This window comes from Pogona vitticeps, chromosome 12, assembly GCF_051106095.1.
Source record: "Pogona vitticeps strain Pit_001003342236 chromosome 12, PviZW2.1, whole genome shotgun sequence".
Lineage (NCBI taxonomy): Eukaryota > Metazoa > Chordata > Lepidosauria > Squamata > Agamidae > Pogona > Pogona vitticeps.
This window is the reverse complement of record NC_135794.1, coordinates 22951322-22969111: the sequence shown is the minus strand read 5'-3', so window position 1 is coordinate 22969111 and position 17790 is coordinate 22951322. Positions and strand designations below refer to the sequence as shown.

At 45.7% G+C, this 17790-nt stretch overlaps 1 protein-coding gene and 1 long non-coding RNA gene across 13 annotated transcripts in view; one reads left to right on the top strand and one right to left on the bottom strand.

Annotated features, from left to right (window-relative positions):
• ARNT2 (aryl hydrocarbon receptor nuclear translocator 2) overlaps nucleotides 1-11988 on the bottom strand; it is a 79056-nt gene extending 67068 nt beyond the window's left edge. For all 12 annotated transcript variants that reach the window (XM_072982232.2, XM_072982228.2, XM_072982229.2 and 9 more), the window contains exons 1-2: nucleotides 11837-11988; nucleotides 1325-1436 (exon numbers count right to left, since the gene is read on the bottom strand). In XM_072982232.2, coding sequence (XP_072838333.1) covers nucleotides 1325-1436; nucleotides 11837-11867 — 143 coding nt within the window. In that variant the 5' untranslated portion in view covers nucleotides 11868-11988. The remainder of the gene's footprint in view (nucleotides 1-1324; nucleotides 1437-11836) is intronic.
• On the top strand, nucleotides 11462-17317 carry LOC144584636 (uncharacterized). The gene is made up of 3 exons (XR_013539017.1): nucleotides 11462-11584; nucleotides 15635-15746; nucleotides 16529-17317. It is a non-coding gene; the product is annotated as an uncharacterized LOC144584636 (long non-coding RNA).
• Nucleotides 17318-17790: the final 473 nt, after the last annotated feature.

Genomic DNA, 17790 nt, shown 5'->3' with positions numbered 1-17790 from the left:
AGCATGGGTGTGGAAAACACAGGGCAGCCATTTTGCGAAGCCGAAAAAATAATCGTCTTGCGAACAAACGGTTTGCGAAGCATGGACCTAATTGACATCCAGCGAAAATCCCCCATTGGAATGACCGGTTTGCGAATCACTATAGTGATCACAAAAAGTCATCGTTCTGCGGATTCATCGTTTAGAGGGGTCATCGTTTAGTGAGGTACCACTGTATAACTTGCTATGGCAAATTGTGGCTAATTAATAAGGATTCAGGGCAGATATTGAGTGAGAGCAGTGAATAACAGAAAGGGGCTTTTCTGGGCTGGGGTGCTTGTCTATCTGTCCAGCACTAACCGATTCTTCCTTCCAGCCTTTGAATTCAAAGAGAACCTCTGGTCATCCTCCTCTGTGGGTCTCTGGACTTCTACTGTATACCAGAAATTCAAAGCACTGCAATAATTTTCACTCAGGTGAGGAGTGGCCACCTAAGCAAGAACTTTTGGAGAGAACCACACCAAATGACAGAGCTCTGTATCCCGCGGGATGGGGCCATATGGGTCACAGAAATGGGATGCTGGAATTTAGATGATAGAATTCACCACTTATGGAGTGCTCTAGCACGGCGGATTTCCAACCTCACAGATTCAGTCTGTCGGTCCTAGCAATCCCATACCATCCAACATTTTTTGCCCTCCGTATTCATTAGTTTTCTTAAGCAGCAGCTGTAAAATCCCTCTTTTTTTTAACACCCAAGGCAGCTAGTTTAATTATTTTTCTTACACCACCTTGCAATGGTCTTTGTCAGCAAATCAAACAGCTATTTGGAAATTTGATAACTGATTTGTTTAACACATTAACAAATAATTTAAAGGCGTCATCGTTTCAAGCCTGGCCAATTAGCTCCCCTTTGCAATGGCGCTTTATCACATCTGCGCTACTGTGAGGATTTCCAAAGTCGTTAAACAAACATCCCTCGTGGTGCGAATTACTAAGGCCAGCTGTAGCTTGGCTAAAGGAATTCCCTTCTTTCTTTGTTTATTTTCTGGTTTATTTGCACATTCACATCCTTCCCTTTAACAGTAAAGCTTGCAGTAACTTCCCCGCCTTTCTCAACCTCCAAAAGGAACTAGAGGAATGACTTCAGTTACTTTTCATGTTAAGGCAGCATTACCTAATGAAGTGCCAGAACATGGAGTGAAACACACTAAACCTTTCCCAAAAACAGAACAAAACTGGAGACTGATTATAAGTTACTTGTAACAAGTTACTTCCAAGCTCTGAAAGATGAAGAGTAGAAATGGCAATTCAAGTTTGCTTCCAAGTTACAAGCTCAGCTTACCCTGACCGTCTCTTTCCTCCTCGAGCAGGCATGGATCCGGCCATGCGCACCTGCCCTGCAGCCATCGGTGCCACAGGCAACGTCACCGAGCCGGGTATGTCCGATGCCATCTCTGGAACAGAGACAAGAAGCAAAGCATCAGCTGAGCTAAGAAGAAAGGAGGATTCTTGCCAGCACCGTGGAACCAGCAAGAGTCAAGCTGTGGTCTACCTCGCATGGCTGTTGTGAAAATAAAGTGAGAATACCCAAGTCTACCACCTTGAACTCATTGGAAGAATAGTCCAATATCAATGCAAAAAAACCCAAACCATTTTTGTGTGTAAAGACCTGTGTGCGCAAATTACATTTCCCACCTTATCATCATTATCATTGTTGGTTGGGCTTTTCCATTTTTTACTTTGTCGTAAACCACCCGGGGCAATAAGTGGCCTTTCACTGGATCGGCAGAATTAAAAATTGAATAAATAAATAAATTAACAATAATGTGCTGTCAAGTCCATTCCAACTTATGGTTTCAGGGTTTTCTGGGTAGAGAATACTCAGAAGTCGCTTCCCATTCCCTCCTTATTCATGGCAAGGAGGGGAAACATGGCTTTAAAAAAAAAGAGGACAGGCCATAGGTTGAACCTTGCCATGTTATAGATCTGAAGCCCTCCACACCACAAGAAAGCCTATGAAGGACTTTTACAATGGGATACAAAGTGGTTTGCAAAGAATGGGCTAGCGAAGCAAAAAGAAAATATCACATCATCTTAGAACCTAGGAGCAAAGTCATCATTAAAATGGAAGGTTCACCAAAAACGTCCAGTGACATTTTTTAAAAAAACATCTGTTACCAAAATTCATTGCAAAGTTAATCAGCCCTTGGTTACCTAGTGGTAACGGATCATTAATAAGAAAATAAGTACGACCCAGTAACAAAACAATGGCTAGACGTCTTTGCAGCACTGGCATATTTATGCAGAAACCTTTTTTAAAAAATCTTCACATCAACAGAGAGGTTACAGCAAATCTCCTGTTCCTCTTTTACACACACACACACACACACACACACACACACACACACACACACACACACACACACACACAACTAAATCTCCTTACAACCATCTTTCTGCAAGAGCCCAGGTTCATCCACAACATCTCCCACCTTCGTGGACGTGAGCTCCCGGAAGGTGTCTTTTCGTCCCAGGGGCCGAACCTCCCTTGAAGAGACACTCCAAAGAAATGTCAGGGAGAAATATCGCCGTGTTGGCATTCTGCTTAGAAAGTGTCACCAGGGCTCTGTTTACCTTAACCGTGGCCCATGATTCAGCCAGGAATGAATGTGTTGCATACTGATCAATTTATTGGCAGCTGGGAGTGGGAGGGGGGGAGAATTACTACTGTTTTCTAGATGAACCACTTGAGTTTGGGGAGGGTAATGATGGCAAGGAAGGGCATATTCGTGTCTCGAATATTCACCAAGCCCCTTTCCCACTTCATGAGGAGAAAGGGCACTTAACTCCTTGGTGAACAGGACTTCTTGATGCTAAACAGATATCTACCCCAAAACAGAGACAGATGAATCCCTCTCTCTCTGTCTCTGTCTCTTTCTCAGGGCTATGGAATTCTGGGAGATGTAGTCCAGGGAAAAAAAAGGAAGCAAGACAAAGCAGCCAAAAGAACAAGTTTTGTGAAGCCTTAAAAGCAGTGGTGGGATTCAGCAGGTTCGCACCAGTTCTACAGAACCGGTAGCAAATGTATTATTGGTTCTGCAGAACCGTTTGTTGGCCTGCTGAATCCCACCACTGCTTAAAAGCAAACATGTTTGGCATAGGATTTTGAGGTTGCACCCCATGAAAGCTACCGCCAAAGGGAACTCGTTTGCTTGTTCATTTGTTTGTTCGTTCAAACTTGCTTGTTCGCTCATTTGTTCATTCGAACCCATTCGCTCACTCATTCAATGTATCTGTCTTCCCTCTAGCTACCCGGGCCACTTTGAGCGGTTCACAACAAAAAGAACAAACATTAAATCCTAATTACGTAAATGTAACAACTACTCTAAATTAAAATAAACGTTATCATCAATTAGCTAAATCAACAGCAATACAAAAACAATGAATAAAAGCAAAAGAATGGAATTGGAGAGTTAAGTTGATCACTGCACACTGTAGATGTAAGGTCTGGGAAACATCTGTCTATATATCCATGTTTTAAGATGTCTTGTGAAAATCCCCAGTGAAGGGATCAGATGAATTTCAGGTGGGAAGATGTCAGAAGACTCTTGGTTGGTTTCGCCACGACAGCGTAACACAGCTACCTTCTCTCTGCCCATTAAAAAAAGGACAAGATGACAGAAGAACTGCACAACTTTAACACAGTAAACGAAGAAACTGGAATAGGGAATTTGTGTATGTTGGTTGGTTCAATCATCTATTCACATAGTGAATACAGCCAAAAAATCAGAAAGAGGCTGAGACTCAGAAGGGCAGCAATGAAGAAATTAGAAAAGATCATCCACCGTCTGGATGTGCCATTGGAGACCAAGATGATCCACACACTTGTATTCCCGATCATCATGTATGGGTGTGAAAGCTTGGACAGTGAAGAAAGCTGACACAGAGAAAAATTGATTCGTGTGAAATGTGGTGCTGGAGGAGAGCACTGAGGATGGCCTGGATTACCAGAAAGGCAAACAGGTGGGCCTTAGATGCAAATCAAGCCTGAACTATCTCTGGAGGCAAAGAAGTCAAAACTGAGGCTGTCCTACTTTGGGCACATCCTGAGAAGGCGGGATTCTCTAGAAAAGACAATAATGCTAGGAAAAGTGGAAGGCAGCAGGAAAAGAGGAAGACCCAATACGAGATGGGCTGACTCCCTCAGGGAAGCCACAGGCTTGAACCTTGAAGAGTTGAGCAGGGTTGCTGAGGACAGGACAGTTAGGAGAGTGCTCATTCATAGGGTCTCCATAACAACAGCTATTCCTTTCTCGAGCGTAAACATGTCTGGTTCATTCAGTCTCTCCTCAAAGAGCTTGGTTTGCCCCATCATCCATGTTGCCCTCCATTGACTGAACTTGTTCCAGTTTGTCAGCGACCTTCTTAAAGCACGGTGTCCAGAACCGGCGCTTGCATCAGCATCCTCGTCTGGGTTGGGGTGCAGTCGGGTGACCCGCCTCAGCTGGGGTACGGTGAGGCAAGGGAGAACAGCTTTGTAAACTACCTGAAGCTCAATGGAGGAAAAGCGGGCTGGGAAATTCACAAGTAAACAGCATTCTCGACATTCATGACTTGGGTGTTTAAGGATTATTTTTTTCCCCCCTTGGCTCTGGGTCTGCGATTGTTAATGTGACTTAGATCACCATCAGCGTGGAAAGCGAACCCATATATATATATTTTTTGCACACTGGAACAAAGTTATTTGAAGTCAGGGGCACCGGAAAGGTCAACCTGCCTTCTCTGGGAATCTGAGCATCGGTTCCCACATTACCGTCAGCTTAATCGCTTTGACCTCCCACATGATATGGTTGGTGGAATGAGAAACAAGGTGAAAACCTGCCTCTGAACCCCCCCCCCATGCATCAAGGCCTATAAAACAGGCTTTTCTCGATAAGCAGCTCTAAAACCGTGATTTGTTTTACTGCATGTTTAAATATGTGCAGGACTGGGTATTTTTGGCAGTTGAACTGTCGTGCCACGTGTTTGTTTTATTATATTTTTTATAATTATAGTTTGCAAAGTATTACTGTTTGCAAGGACCTATGGTTTGGTTGTGAAGCACACGTTTGGTATCCAAGATTACCCACCGTTATCTCCAGGGAAAGCAAGATCAGATTTCCAAAAAAAGGGAGGAAATTTTAAAAATCAAAGGGGGTGGGGGCATGAGCCTGTGGTATTTTTATTTTTGAGAAAATACTCTCTCTTTTTTAAATCACTGAATTCATGGCATTTTCCTATTTCTTAGGGTAAACCACACTTTTATTCGCCAGGAAAAAAAAACTTTCTTGCATTTAAAATAATTCTTTACTAAGGGTTTTGGGTTTTTTTTTTTTTTGCATTTTAGATTGAAAAATTCTTCGTCATCTTTCTGTTGGGGGTTGGATGATTGGAAAGGAAGGGTGGTTCTATCTTAAATTTAGAACTGGGCTGAGAGACTTGAAGATGGTGATTGCACAGTGGTGATTCCGCTTGGGGTTTCAGTCCGATCTTTATGGCACAGCTCAGACTGAATGCCGATTCTCTTGGCTAGAGGAAGCCAACAGGGGAGGAGAGCACAAATGAGGGTCATTCATGTCTTTGAATACCTCCACAAACACATCCAGGCTAGGGAGGCCAAGCTTGTGATCTATCTGCGATTGTGTGCCAAGAATCAAATAAAAACTTTCCCCTTGCACAGTGAATTTCAGAGAGCGAGGGGATGAGTGCAGTTACTGTTCAGGCCCTCGCTTTGCTGCTTCTCAGAGGGAAAATGTGCTGGCAGGCTGTGCCCACAGAACAGGGCTGGGGCTTCCTTGAAGTGCTGTTTATACACTCCAGAGGCATCAGGAGAACAAGGCCAGCATTCACGGCCGCCCCGACAATGGTAACTGAGCAGTGAGACCCCCGACTGTTGAGTACGGCACCGTTGGCTTAAGAAATGCCTGCTGGCGGTACAGCAGCTGTAAAACCCAGTGGGGAGGGCGGAAAAAAAGAGGGAAGGGGAGATCAGGGAGAGAGGGGTGGGTGGGGGGAATAAAAGACAGGAAGGAGGGAAAGAAAGAGGCAAAAGGTGGCCGAAAGTAATTTAGCAAAGGACAGGAAGGTTTGAGGAAGCCAAAAGGGAATGGAGAACGAAGAGAGACAGAGAGAGAGAGAGCAAAGATAGGTAAGACTGGGCCATGAAAGATGGCAGGGTTTCCCTTTTTTGAGTATATATATATGATGCTCCATGATCCTCCATCAGTGGTTACGCCAGCTAGGGTCGATGCACTCCAACAACCACCGGCTAACAACACAACCCCAGTCCCAGAGCTAGGTTAAAGTCCTGTCCATCACAAACGGAAAGGGAACAGGACACCCAAGAAAGCCCATGTATACACAGTCCGGAGGTGCCTTTATGCTGCCCATGGAGCCATAGATTGGGAGTTTGATTCCCCCACTGCGTGCCTCTTGTGAGAGAAGAGCCAGCCTGGGTGGCCTTGGGCCAGCTGCATACTTCCAGGGTGCCCCTAGAGGAAGGGAAGGGTAATACACTTTGGAGTACTTTCTACCTAGGAAACCTTGAAAAGGGTCACTGTACGTCAGAATTCACTTGACAATTCACTTATGATGATGATGATGATGATGATGATGATGATGATGATGATGATGATGATGATGATGATGATGATGATGATGATGATGATGGTAAGCAATTAGAGGTGCACAGTAACACTAGTCCTAGCTCTCTACTGTGGGGGGACGAAACTCTTGTACCCTTGGGCGTGTAGCTGTGTGTGTTTAAGCTGTTTCTCAAACCCTCGTTTTGTGCAGAACCAAACTACGCAAATGACCGAGGCCTTGAGAGGTGTTGGGGGGGCGAAGGGACCCCCTCGTCCTGCTCTCCCTGGAAAATGAGAATCTTACAGGGCTTGAAAGTTCCTCGTCATGACGTCTGCTTAAATTCGGGGATCTGATGAGAATGGAGATTCCCCCCCCCCCTAAATATCCTTCACCCTCCCTGGATAGGAACTGCAGACAGAACGCTTGCGTGTGATTTCACTCCTGATTTCTTGGACACACTTAGGAGGCACAACGCTTCTGTCCTTCCGCTGCGAGGTCTACTTTAAGCTGAGCTCAGTGAAACATCCATCAAGCCTTCTCAGGGAAGCTCAACAGCCTTAAAATTTGCATATACAAATCTCTGGAACCTGAAGAATGTGCTGGAACCGGGGGTCGCCTTTATTGCACCAATCATAATAAAAAGCGGCAAACTCCCACATCCTTACGGTTTCTCCTCCTGCGTAAATCAACAATGCCAGGAGAAATGGCTGCCCTTTATCACAAGTTATGGTGTTGCTGACAGCTTTAAAATTAAAAGCTATATCACTAGATGACTCGCAGCAATGCATGAATGCTCTAAACACACATATACACACACACACACAGACAGAGAGAGAGAGAGAGAGAGAGAGAGTTTTCACTGGATTATGGATTAATGGAAAGAACAATTGTGGAGATCTAAGGAAGGAAAAGAGATCGGGGAGTCAAAAGCAATGTAATTACTCTTGGTTTCTTCTTGGTAATGAGGATGCAACAAAGTTACTTTCAAAAAATAACACAACAGGTGGAAACAAGGTCACTTTTGTGGTGTAATGAGTAACTATCATAGTAAGTGTTTTAAAAATTATGTTTGCAACATAGTTACTCTTGGTTCCTTCTTGGTAATGAGGATGCAACAAAGTTACTCTCCAAAAATAACACAACAGGTGGAAACAAGGTCACTTTTATGGTGTAATGAGTAACCGTCATAGTAACTGTTTTTAAAGTTATGTTTGGAGCTGTGTTGACATGGCAATTGTAATGTTACAGGCAGGTATTTTTTTTAAAAAAAGTAACAGCCCCAAAGCCCCAAGCACACCAACCGGCAACTCACTTTTTGCAACAAGCTAAAACAATGAAGCATTTTTTGAAACAGGAATAATGACAACAAGGTGCTTCTAAAAAGAGAGATTTCCAAAGTAAAGCTTTGAATCTATTTCTGTTCAGCACTATGTAAGCTACATGGAAGCTGTTCCGACATGTTTTTAATGTCAGTGGCTTTTTCATTCGTAGGAATTCAAATAGAAGGTGTCGTTGTCATAGTCTTCATCATCATCATCATCATCTCTGAACTGCAGAGCTGGAAGAAACTCTCTGGATCATGAAGTCCAGACCCTCTGAAGTAGCCATAAGTGGGGAATCGAATGTTATTGGATCCATCAATCCAGTAGCAACCCCACATGCATTTATTTGGGAGCAATCTGCATGACTCTGTAAGGTCTACTTTGCAGTAGTCATACACAACAATGCACTCCAAGTGCACTTTATATTTATTTATTTATTTTTAAATTTAAATTTAATTTAAATACCATAGTCATCATACATTTCAGTTCAAATATTCTGGGTTTGATTTTTTGACCTTCTAAAAGCCAGGACTGGAAATGCGCCACCCAATTGCTATTGTCCAATGGCAACTCCCATGATCCCCTGTCGCTGGCCATGTTGGCTATGGCTGATGGGAGTTGTAGTCCAAAAACATCCAGACCACACCATAGTAAAGTCTAGCCCCCATTCCAGAGCAGGGGGAAGAAGAAGAAAAAACCAAAATAATTTCCCCTTTTGACATGCTATTGCTTTCAGCTTACTTATCACACTCGAGGTCTTGGAGAGACAAATTAATTTTGCCTTTTAGAAAAAGTTCAGGCATGCCATTAAAGGTTGGGAAACCGGTGACGCCGGCTTCATTACCTTTCATCCACTATTGATTTTCGTGGAAGATTTAAAGGTTTCCAATTAAAAATGGATCTCCCAGCCAGCCACTTCTTTAGTCATAATTTTTATGGAGCTAAACTTTTTAGGCTGAAAAAGGGCTCCATTTCCACCTCTGCAGATTTATAAGGGGTCAATCAACCAGGCAAAGGGCACTGTCCTCGTGAGATGAATGGCCAGATCCTAAGAAGGCCCACTCAGAAACAAATCTTCAGCCATTCAGCTTGCAAAGAGTGGCAGGACGACAGCTCTTTGGCCCAGTCTTAGCCAGGAGTGGGTTCAACACACCTGTGCTCAGCCACAGTCCCCGTAAGAGATTTCTTTTTAATTCAATGGGCAAAGCTGAAGTTCCATTGGACACCCTGAAATCTTCTTGCAACTTCCTCAACATTTACAAGAAGAAATACCCAAGCCAGAGATGGGAAAGGGGTAGCCTTCCAAATATTTAAAACTATAGCTTTGATAGTCCCTTACCATTTAACATGCTGGTCAGGGTTCCTGGGAGACAAAAATATTGGCCAGGTCAAATGTTTTCTCAACCTTGAAAGAGCTTGGATCATCCAGACAGTAGCAGCCTCTCTACGTGATGAACTTGTGAGGATGATGCAAGCGGAAGGCAGATCACGGGGGCTATAAATCACCACCATCATCAATGCTGGGGAGTGTGTGCCTACATTTCGGGTGAGGAAAGCACCAGCATCTTCCAACTTGGGTGAAAGGATGCTCTGTGACTGCGAAGGATTTTTGGCCCTTTAAGGATGTGTTAGACGTTCCTGCTTTTTCACTGAAATCGCTATTTTGAACCAATGTGTTTGCAAACAGTTTTCTTCTGCCTTCTGTTTTCATCTTATAATACATTTCATCATAGCTTAATATTTATCATGCATTGCAGCTTTAACTGTACTTTTACTTTTTAAAAAAAATTATGCTCTAAGGCAAGCCATGTGGGATCCCAGTTCTTGGGGGGGGGGGAATAGTATGCAATTAAAAAAAAATCAATAAATTGATTAGATATGGGTGACTGATCTGTATCAGGTATACAGGTTAGTACTGGGTGCATCTAGGTAGAAGAAGAAGAAGAAGAAGAAGAAGAAGAAGAAGAAGGTGATGATGATGATGATGATGATGATGATGATGATGATGATGATGATGATGATGATGATGATGATGATGATGATGATGATAAAAGGGATCCTGTGGAGCATCTAGTCCAGCCCATCAAGGAGGCACCATAGGGGAATTGAACTCTCTACCTCTGGCTCTGCAGCCAGATGCCTTAAACCACTGAACTATCCAGCCATATATATTTGCCACACTATGGCTGGACTCCTGAGATGTCTAACATTCATGAGTTCCAGAAAGCATGGCCACTGGCCAAGGATGTCAAAAGGTGAGATCTGATAACATCTGGATAGTTCCATGTCCTTCATCTTTCATTTAAAAGAGAGGCGGGCAAAGGACAACTGTCCAGATGTTCTCAGATGGGAAATCCCAGCACTCCTCACCTTTGGTTATGACAGCTGTGGCTGAAGGCACCACAGCCAACAACATCTGGAGGGTTACATTGCACTAATCCCTTATGGCAGTGGTTGTGCCCACCCCGGGTCCCCAGATGTTCTCGGACTGCAACTCCCAGAAGCCTTCACCACCAGCTATGCTGACAAGAGCAAATGCCAAAAAAGAGCTCTCTCCGTGGTTCTCCCAAGAGTCCAGCTGCCAGTCAGAGTCAAGCAAGCATGGTCAGCAGTATGCTGTATGGGTTGGAGTTCCCTACTAAACCAGGCCACTCCCTGTGTGTCCAGTTCCACACGCTCTTTCCACGGGAACACAAGAAATGGCCTTTTACTGACGCAGGCCTTGCTCCATTCAGGCCAGTATTGCCAGCTCTGGCTGGCAGCCATGGCTATGCAGAATTTTGGACAAGACTCTTTCCTAGCTCTAACAAGAGATGCTGAGGATAGAATATGGGACTTTGTCCAGGCCATCGGTGTGCACCGAATCAAAGTACAAACCCAGCGCTCACCTGCCTGGCTTTCAAAACCAGATGTGCTCTAGCACATTCAGGGTGGTAGTGGGCCCTGCTACACCTCTGCAGGACTACCTTGCAGGGTTCTTAGGATGATGAAAGAGAAGGAAGAAAGCTATATTCACTACTTCGAGTCCACCAGAGGGAAGGCAGGATGTAATAATGCTCGAATGTTTTCCATCATTCCAGAGGGCAGGACATGCAAGGATGGGCTCAACCTACAGGAAGCTAGATTTGGGCCGAATATCGGCAAAAACTTCCTAACTGTTAGAGCAGTACGACAACGGAACATGAACTCAGGAGGTGGTGAGCGCTCCACTGCTGGAGGCCTTCAAGAGAAAATGGGACCACCCTCTGTCCGATCTGCTTTGGTTTGGATTCCTGCCTTGAGCAGGGGGTTGGACTGGATAGCCTTTGAGGTCCCTTCCCACTCCTTTATTCTAGGGGTCTATCAACCCCCTCTTGATTAAACCCCCTTGCACAAGTGAGTCTCTGTTTAACTAAGGTCGCATCTCACTTTGGCTCTGATATTTGGGGATGAATATATAGAAAATCAGGGGAGCTCTGTCATGGTCAGCGGAGTGTCCTTCCTACCCCTCTTCCACGTCCACCTTGCAGGGCTGTCGTAAGGGGAGAGGGGTGTCCCCAGCAGACCAAAGGCCTCCATCCTAAACTTACTATTGCAATGCACGCAAACAGACCCACGGTTGCAGCGGCACATGAACGCACCGCGCACACTGATGAGGATCACATACCGTAATGCAGGTTTTTACGCACACCCTCCGGGGGAGAGGGAATTCCGGGGGGCGCTTCTGGGGCTGCCCCCGCCTCTCTGTGCCCATGTAAACGGGCTTCATCCGGAGCGAGCCCCCTCCCCCAGATCCCCAGGGGCTCCCCTCGCAAGGAGACCCGCAGGCTCTCCAAGGAGGAAAGAGCGCAGAGGGGTGGGGTGGGGGGCGGCTGGCTTCTGGGGTGTCCCTTGCAGGGAGGGAGGGAGGGCTCCCGGCCCCTACTCACCGGGTGGGTTCACCGCCGCCGGCGTGGCCATCTTGTCTGGGTCCGGAGGCACCGCGATGCCCGCCGCGGGGGAGGCCGAGGGCCGGCGGAGGGGAGGGGAGGGGAGGGAAGCGCGCCCGGCCGGCCGGCGGGGAGGAAGGAAGGGAGGAGAGGGAGGGCGAGGGAGAGGACGAGGGAGGGGAAGGGCCTCGCTCCGCCCGGCCAGGCAGCCACACAAAGGGAGGCGTCCGCGCAGGAGGAGGCGGCCTCGCCCCGCGCCCAGGCTCCGCGCACGGACGCGCACCAGCCGCCCAAGATGTCCGATCGGCCGAGCGCTCGCCTGCCTGCCTGCCTGGCCTCGCCGGCTCGCTCTTGCTCTCTCTCTCCCCCGCCCGTCTGTTGGCCCTTTGGGGCGGCTTCTGCCTGCAACGGGTCCGCTCGCTCCTGCCCCGAGCCCTCCTCTTCTCTCTCTCTCTTCCCCCCCCCCAGCCCCCCAAGCCCCGAGAGAGAGAGAGAGAGCCGGGGCGCCTCGGGAACGCGGAGCGCGCTTGGCTTGGCCCTCGCTCGCTGGCTCTGCCGATTCCCTCCCTCCCTCCTTCCCACTCACTCTCTCTTTCTAGCACTCATACACTCATTCACTTTCTTGTGTACACACACACACACACACACACACACACACACACACACACACACACACACACACACACACACACACACACACACACACACACACACACGGTCTCTCTTTCTCTCCCTCCCTCCCCCCCCCGCCACACTCACACACAGACAGGCGTGACTCAACTTCGAGATAACCTCACCTGGATGACTGAGAGTCTTCCCAGGTGTATTGATACTGATACATACACACACACACACACACTCTCCCACACACACACTCCTCCCCCCCCCCCGAGTTCCTGGAAAGGAACTGTAACGTCCACTACGTAAATCGGCCGCAAGGAATTTCCAGCAGAGGATTCCCTTCCTTGGCCCCTTTACCCCCCTCCCCAATGGTTTTCATTCATCATCATCATCATCACCCTCCTCCTCATTGTTATTATTATTGTGCAGTTGCTTGCATTTTAGCCTTGTAAGGAGCCGGTCTTTTTCCCTTTTAAAAAAATCTTTTGCGGGTCCTCCGCCTGGCGTCCTTGCGTTGGGAGAAAGGCGGCGACAGAAACTCCGAATCTGCAAACCACCCGCCGGCGGAACGCATCAACTCTTGCTTTACCTTCAACAGGACGCGCCAACCGATGCGTCTGGTTTTTCTAAAAAATAAGAGGTTCAAAGGGGCGCTTTTAACGTGCCTTTGCAACTCGTTATTTCTCAGAAGGCGAGACGTGGCCATGCGTTTTGTCCATCCAAGAGTATTATAGCATCAAGGCAGGCTGTGTATAAATTAAACATACATTGCAATACATTGTTATGCTGCACGGATCTCTCCAGACTTCTGCTTGTATGTTGACATTTTAAAGAAATAATAAAAGTCTGCTCAAAACAGGGGTTCCCCACCTTGGATCCTCAGGGGTTCTTGGACTACCACTCCCAGAAATCCTGGCCAGCACAGCAAAGGGTGGGGGCTTCTGGGAATTGTAGTCTCGGAACATCTGGGGAGCCACTGGTTTAAAACACGGAGGATTTCTTGGATTGAGAGGCTGACGGACAAAACAGTGCTAATGCAAAGGAGCAAAGAGCAAGAAATGATGTAACAAAAAAAAACCCACCTGCAGACAGCTAAAATGTTCCTGCAGTGCAATAAGAAAAACAGGTTGTTTCAAACCAATATTTAAGGTCAGATAAGTGGGAAGGAGAAGGGCTTCTAACTAGAAGGGCCAGGGAGGCTGACAGTCTTTAATGTCTTCCTCAGTTCTTTAATGACAATGACATTCATTAGTGTTGCTTCATCCAGAGTCCAAGTAGCTATGGTGATGACTGTAGTAGATGATTAAACTCCATCCAGGAGGAGAGGAAGAGGAGAGGAAGAAGGCACAGCATCATGGCCCCAGTGTGTTCAAATGCATCTTTTGGTGTGAAAGGGTTGATATTTGAAAAGACAAGTCTCGAATCCTGCCTTTCCACAGGAGACGAAATTCCCGATCAAATAAGACCACAACATCACAAACGCAAGACGGTTCACAGTGTGCGGTTTCTGCTGAAGTAGACAGACTACGGGCTGTGCAGTCGATCTTTCATTTGCTGGATGAGTAACCTAAATCTGGCTGGTCATTAAGATGCAAATTGATGTGGGAGGCTACATTTCCTCCTTTACACCAGGCCCCAGCTATCAGAACAATAAGCCCCCTGTTGCATCTTGAGAAACTACTTAAGCTCCAGCCTCTTGGTGGTTGATGGTTGCTATCGTTCTGAGAAGATGCTTAATTAAAAAACAATTGGATGCTGCCGGATATGTTTTATGTGAGGCTGCTTTCCGGAGGTCACTGTAAACTCACGAGCTTGCTTCTTTCGAAAATTTAAATACAAGAGAGATCAGTGTTGGACTTTTCAGCCAAGAAGGCTCTGTGTTTACCTTTGCAAGAGCCAAACAGAATGGGACAGTAGGAGTCCATGCTTCTGGGATGGAGGGGCATGTGTGGCCCTCTGAAGCGGAGGCTGGTGGCTCCAAGAGTCAGTGGGTTTGAGTATCTGCTCCGGTTTTTAATCTGACCTTTGCACAAGAGGTGCTGGAATCATCTTCTAAATAGGTTCAGGACCTTGGATAGCTCCTTGAGAGCTTGAACAAAAATGTGGAGTGGATTTGCTGCTCCACTGACATTGGAACCACTGGCTTTCAATGCTCCAAATTTTCTTTTCTTTTCATAAAAAAAAAATTAAGGTGGGTTTTAAAAAGATGCAGTGATGTTGGAGAGGATTTCCCCATAATTGTTGGAGCTAAAAATAAGCATTGACATCCACAGCATACCCGTTGCTTTGCCAAAAAGCTGCTCAAGCTTCTTGACACACCTAAGACTTTACCCACTGACCATCTCTTTCTGGAAGGGTAAAGGTGGTCAGTTTCCTCTTCACTGTGGTCAATTTCTTCCCCATGTGCTGTCCAGGGTCCTGACGGTTCCACAACTTGCAGTGACACTGCTCCCTTCTCAGAACTAGTATAAATTTTTAATCCAAATCAATTATAAATAAACTTTTACATCTATATTTGGCAGGAGATACTCCCATTTAATCAAAGTTATGCTTTCTGTCCATTTCTGGGCACAGTTCAAAGTGCTGCTTCTAACCTATAAAACTATCAATGGCTGGGGCCCAAGCTCTCTCAAGGACGGTGTCTTCCTTAATTAGCCTGCTCAGGTGTTAAAGTCATCAGGAGAAGGGGTTCTCTTGGTCCTGACACCTTCATTGGTTGTCTGATGGAGACACAGGAGAGGGCCTTCTCTGTGGCTGCTCCCAGAGACTGTGGAACTCCCTGCCACTGGAAACCAGTCTGGCCTCCCATCTTGGCTGTCCTTCTGCAAGCAGGTCAAGACCTTTCTCTTGAGGCAGGCTTTCCCTCTGTGACTGGCTGACTGAGTGGGGTTTTTAAATGGATTGTACCATATTTTAGTGTGATATTTGTTTGACCCTTTTCAGTATTTGTATACTAACTATTTTTAGCTTTTAATAAGGTCTTTTAATTGATGTAAGCCACTTTGGGTCCTTTTAAAGGAGAAAGATGAGGGAAAATATTTTGGAAGGAAGGAAGGAAAGAACGCATGCACGCATGAGCAAAATATGCAACAAAATATTGTCTTTACATGCTTAAGAGCCCAGCTACTATTCTACCTCTGATCATCTTATTTGTTTCGTTCATTTGGATCACAACAGCACAAGAACAGAGGAAGCATTACAAAAGTACGTCAAACCTTTGATCTACTTATGATCCTGTGTGCAACCAAGTAAATTCTGATTCATGGAGACCCTTTCATGGATTTTCCAGGTAGAGAGTACTCAGACGTGTATTACCATTTCTTTCCACTAGGGGTGCTGTGAGACTGTGCAGCTTGCCCAAGGCTACCTAGACTGGCTCTTCTCCCAGAAGGCCCAGGAAGTGGGGAATCGGACTGTCAACCTGCAGGTCTGCAGCCAGACACCCAAACCACTGAGCTATCCAGACAGCTCTGGATACTACTGACTGAGTGAAAGATAAATAAATAAATAAATAAATAAATAAATAAATAAATAAATAAATAAATAAATAAATAAATAAATAAATAAATAAATAAATAAATAAAAAGTGGGTCCTAGAGCACTGGGATCTGAAACATGGCCAAAGAACAAAAATTACCGAGTTAAGACAATATGCAATGGAAAAGGCTATAATGCTAAGGAAAGTGGAAGGCAGTTGAGAAAGAGGAAGGTCTAAAAATGAGATGGATGGACTCAGTAAAAGAAGCTGCAGTCTTGGGGTTGCAAGACAGGAGCAAGGCCATTAACGGGCAGCCATTGCTGTCAGTCAGACCAGATAATTCTCAGCAAGGTGGACCCTGGATTGGACTTAAATCATCTTCCTAGGTTTCTAAAGCATGAAACCAACTTTCTCCCCTTTGATCCATTCTTCAAGGCTGTACATCCTCCTGCTTTTATTATCCCTGCACTTTGCTACATAATAGGACCCTGTAGAAAAGGGCTGAGCCATCAAAGGCTCTTGCTTTAATGTCTGCTGTCTAATGAAAGGCTCATAATTAATGAGGAATTTGTATCTGACATTTTCTCCCACAGGGAAGCCTGTGACACAGACGACTGCCTTGCATCAGGAGGACCGAAGTGAACTTTTTGGAATAGTTTTGATGTGCGAAGGAAAGCAGCATGTGGAGGAGTGCAACACGACGTGGTTATTTGGAAAGTTCCCTGCTGTGCAGAAAGGACTCAAGAAGTGTTGATGATCAGGGTCCTCGGCTGAGAGACTGACCCCTTTAAGGAGCATCGGTGTAAAATATTATTTTCTTCTTTTTTAAGTCCTGGGGGAGGGACCTCATTCAGTGCTTAAAACTGGGTTACAGGAGGGTAGCTGAACTGAAATGTTGGGAAGTGCAACTTTGGAACTTACCCTAATAGATTAAGGTAATGGTGAACACTGTATGGTTTGGTAAGTGAATGAGGTGATAAGAAGGCTTTCAAGTTTTCCTGTTTGAGCAGGAATAGAACCAAGGAGGCCCAAGAAGAAGGAAAATAAGCTGAGTTCATATATTTTCTCCATTGTCATTAATTGGTTTTCCCAAAGGGCTGTGGTCACTTCTGACAACTTCACCTTTAGGAAGATATATTTCTAGGATTTTTCTCTTCATATTTTTAGTATTTTTAGACCGTGGATAAGTAAATCAGCAGATACAGATTCCGTGGATATGGGGATCCTACTGTACAATCAGAGAGGGCTCACACATAGGATTGAAGGCTGGAGGGTCACCCAAAGGCTATCTAGTCCAAACCATGATGCAGGAAATTCAAGCTTCCTCGACAGACAGCTATACAACCTCTGTTTTAAAATCCTCAGTAAAGTCCACTCTTATACAGTATCTTGTCGTTTCTATCTTCTTCCTGATGCTTAGTCACAGACTCCATTTTCAAAATATAAATCTATTTGCCTCCTACCTTCTGGAACAAGGGGAGAAAAACAAGATAGAGGATGCTTTCCAGACCTTTCATTAGCTTGGCTGGTCTCCCCGGGAAATAGATTCCCTTTGGTAGATATTCTTCTTAAACAGTGATGCCCAGAACTGAACACCGGACTGTACGCGGGTTCTGAGCCAAGCAGGGAAATCAAGACACTCCGGAGAGAGCAGGATCGTTCTTAGTGACCTTAGAAATCTTCTTCCACTAAGCTCCATGGCATGAGTCCATGCTACCCCCTTTTGCCCAGTCAGGATGGCTGGGGCACTGGGGAAAGTTACTTGCCACCTCTCAACAAGGTATTTTTGGGAAACGCCTGTTTCGCGGGACCTGCCAGGACCTTCTGCAGACAAAGGATGCGCTCCATCAACAAG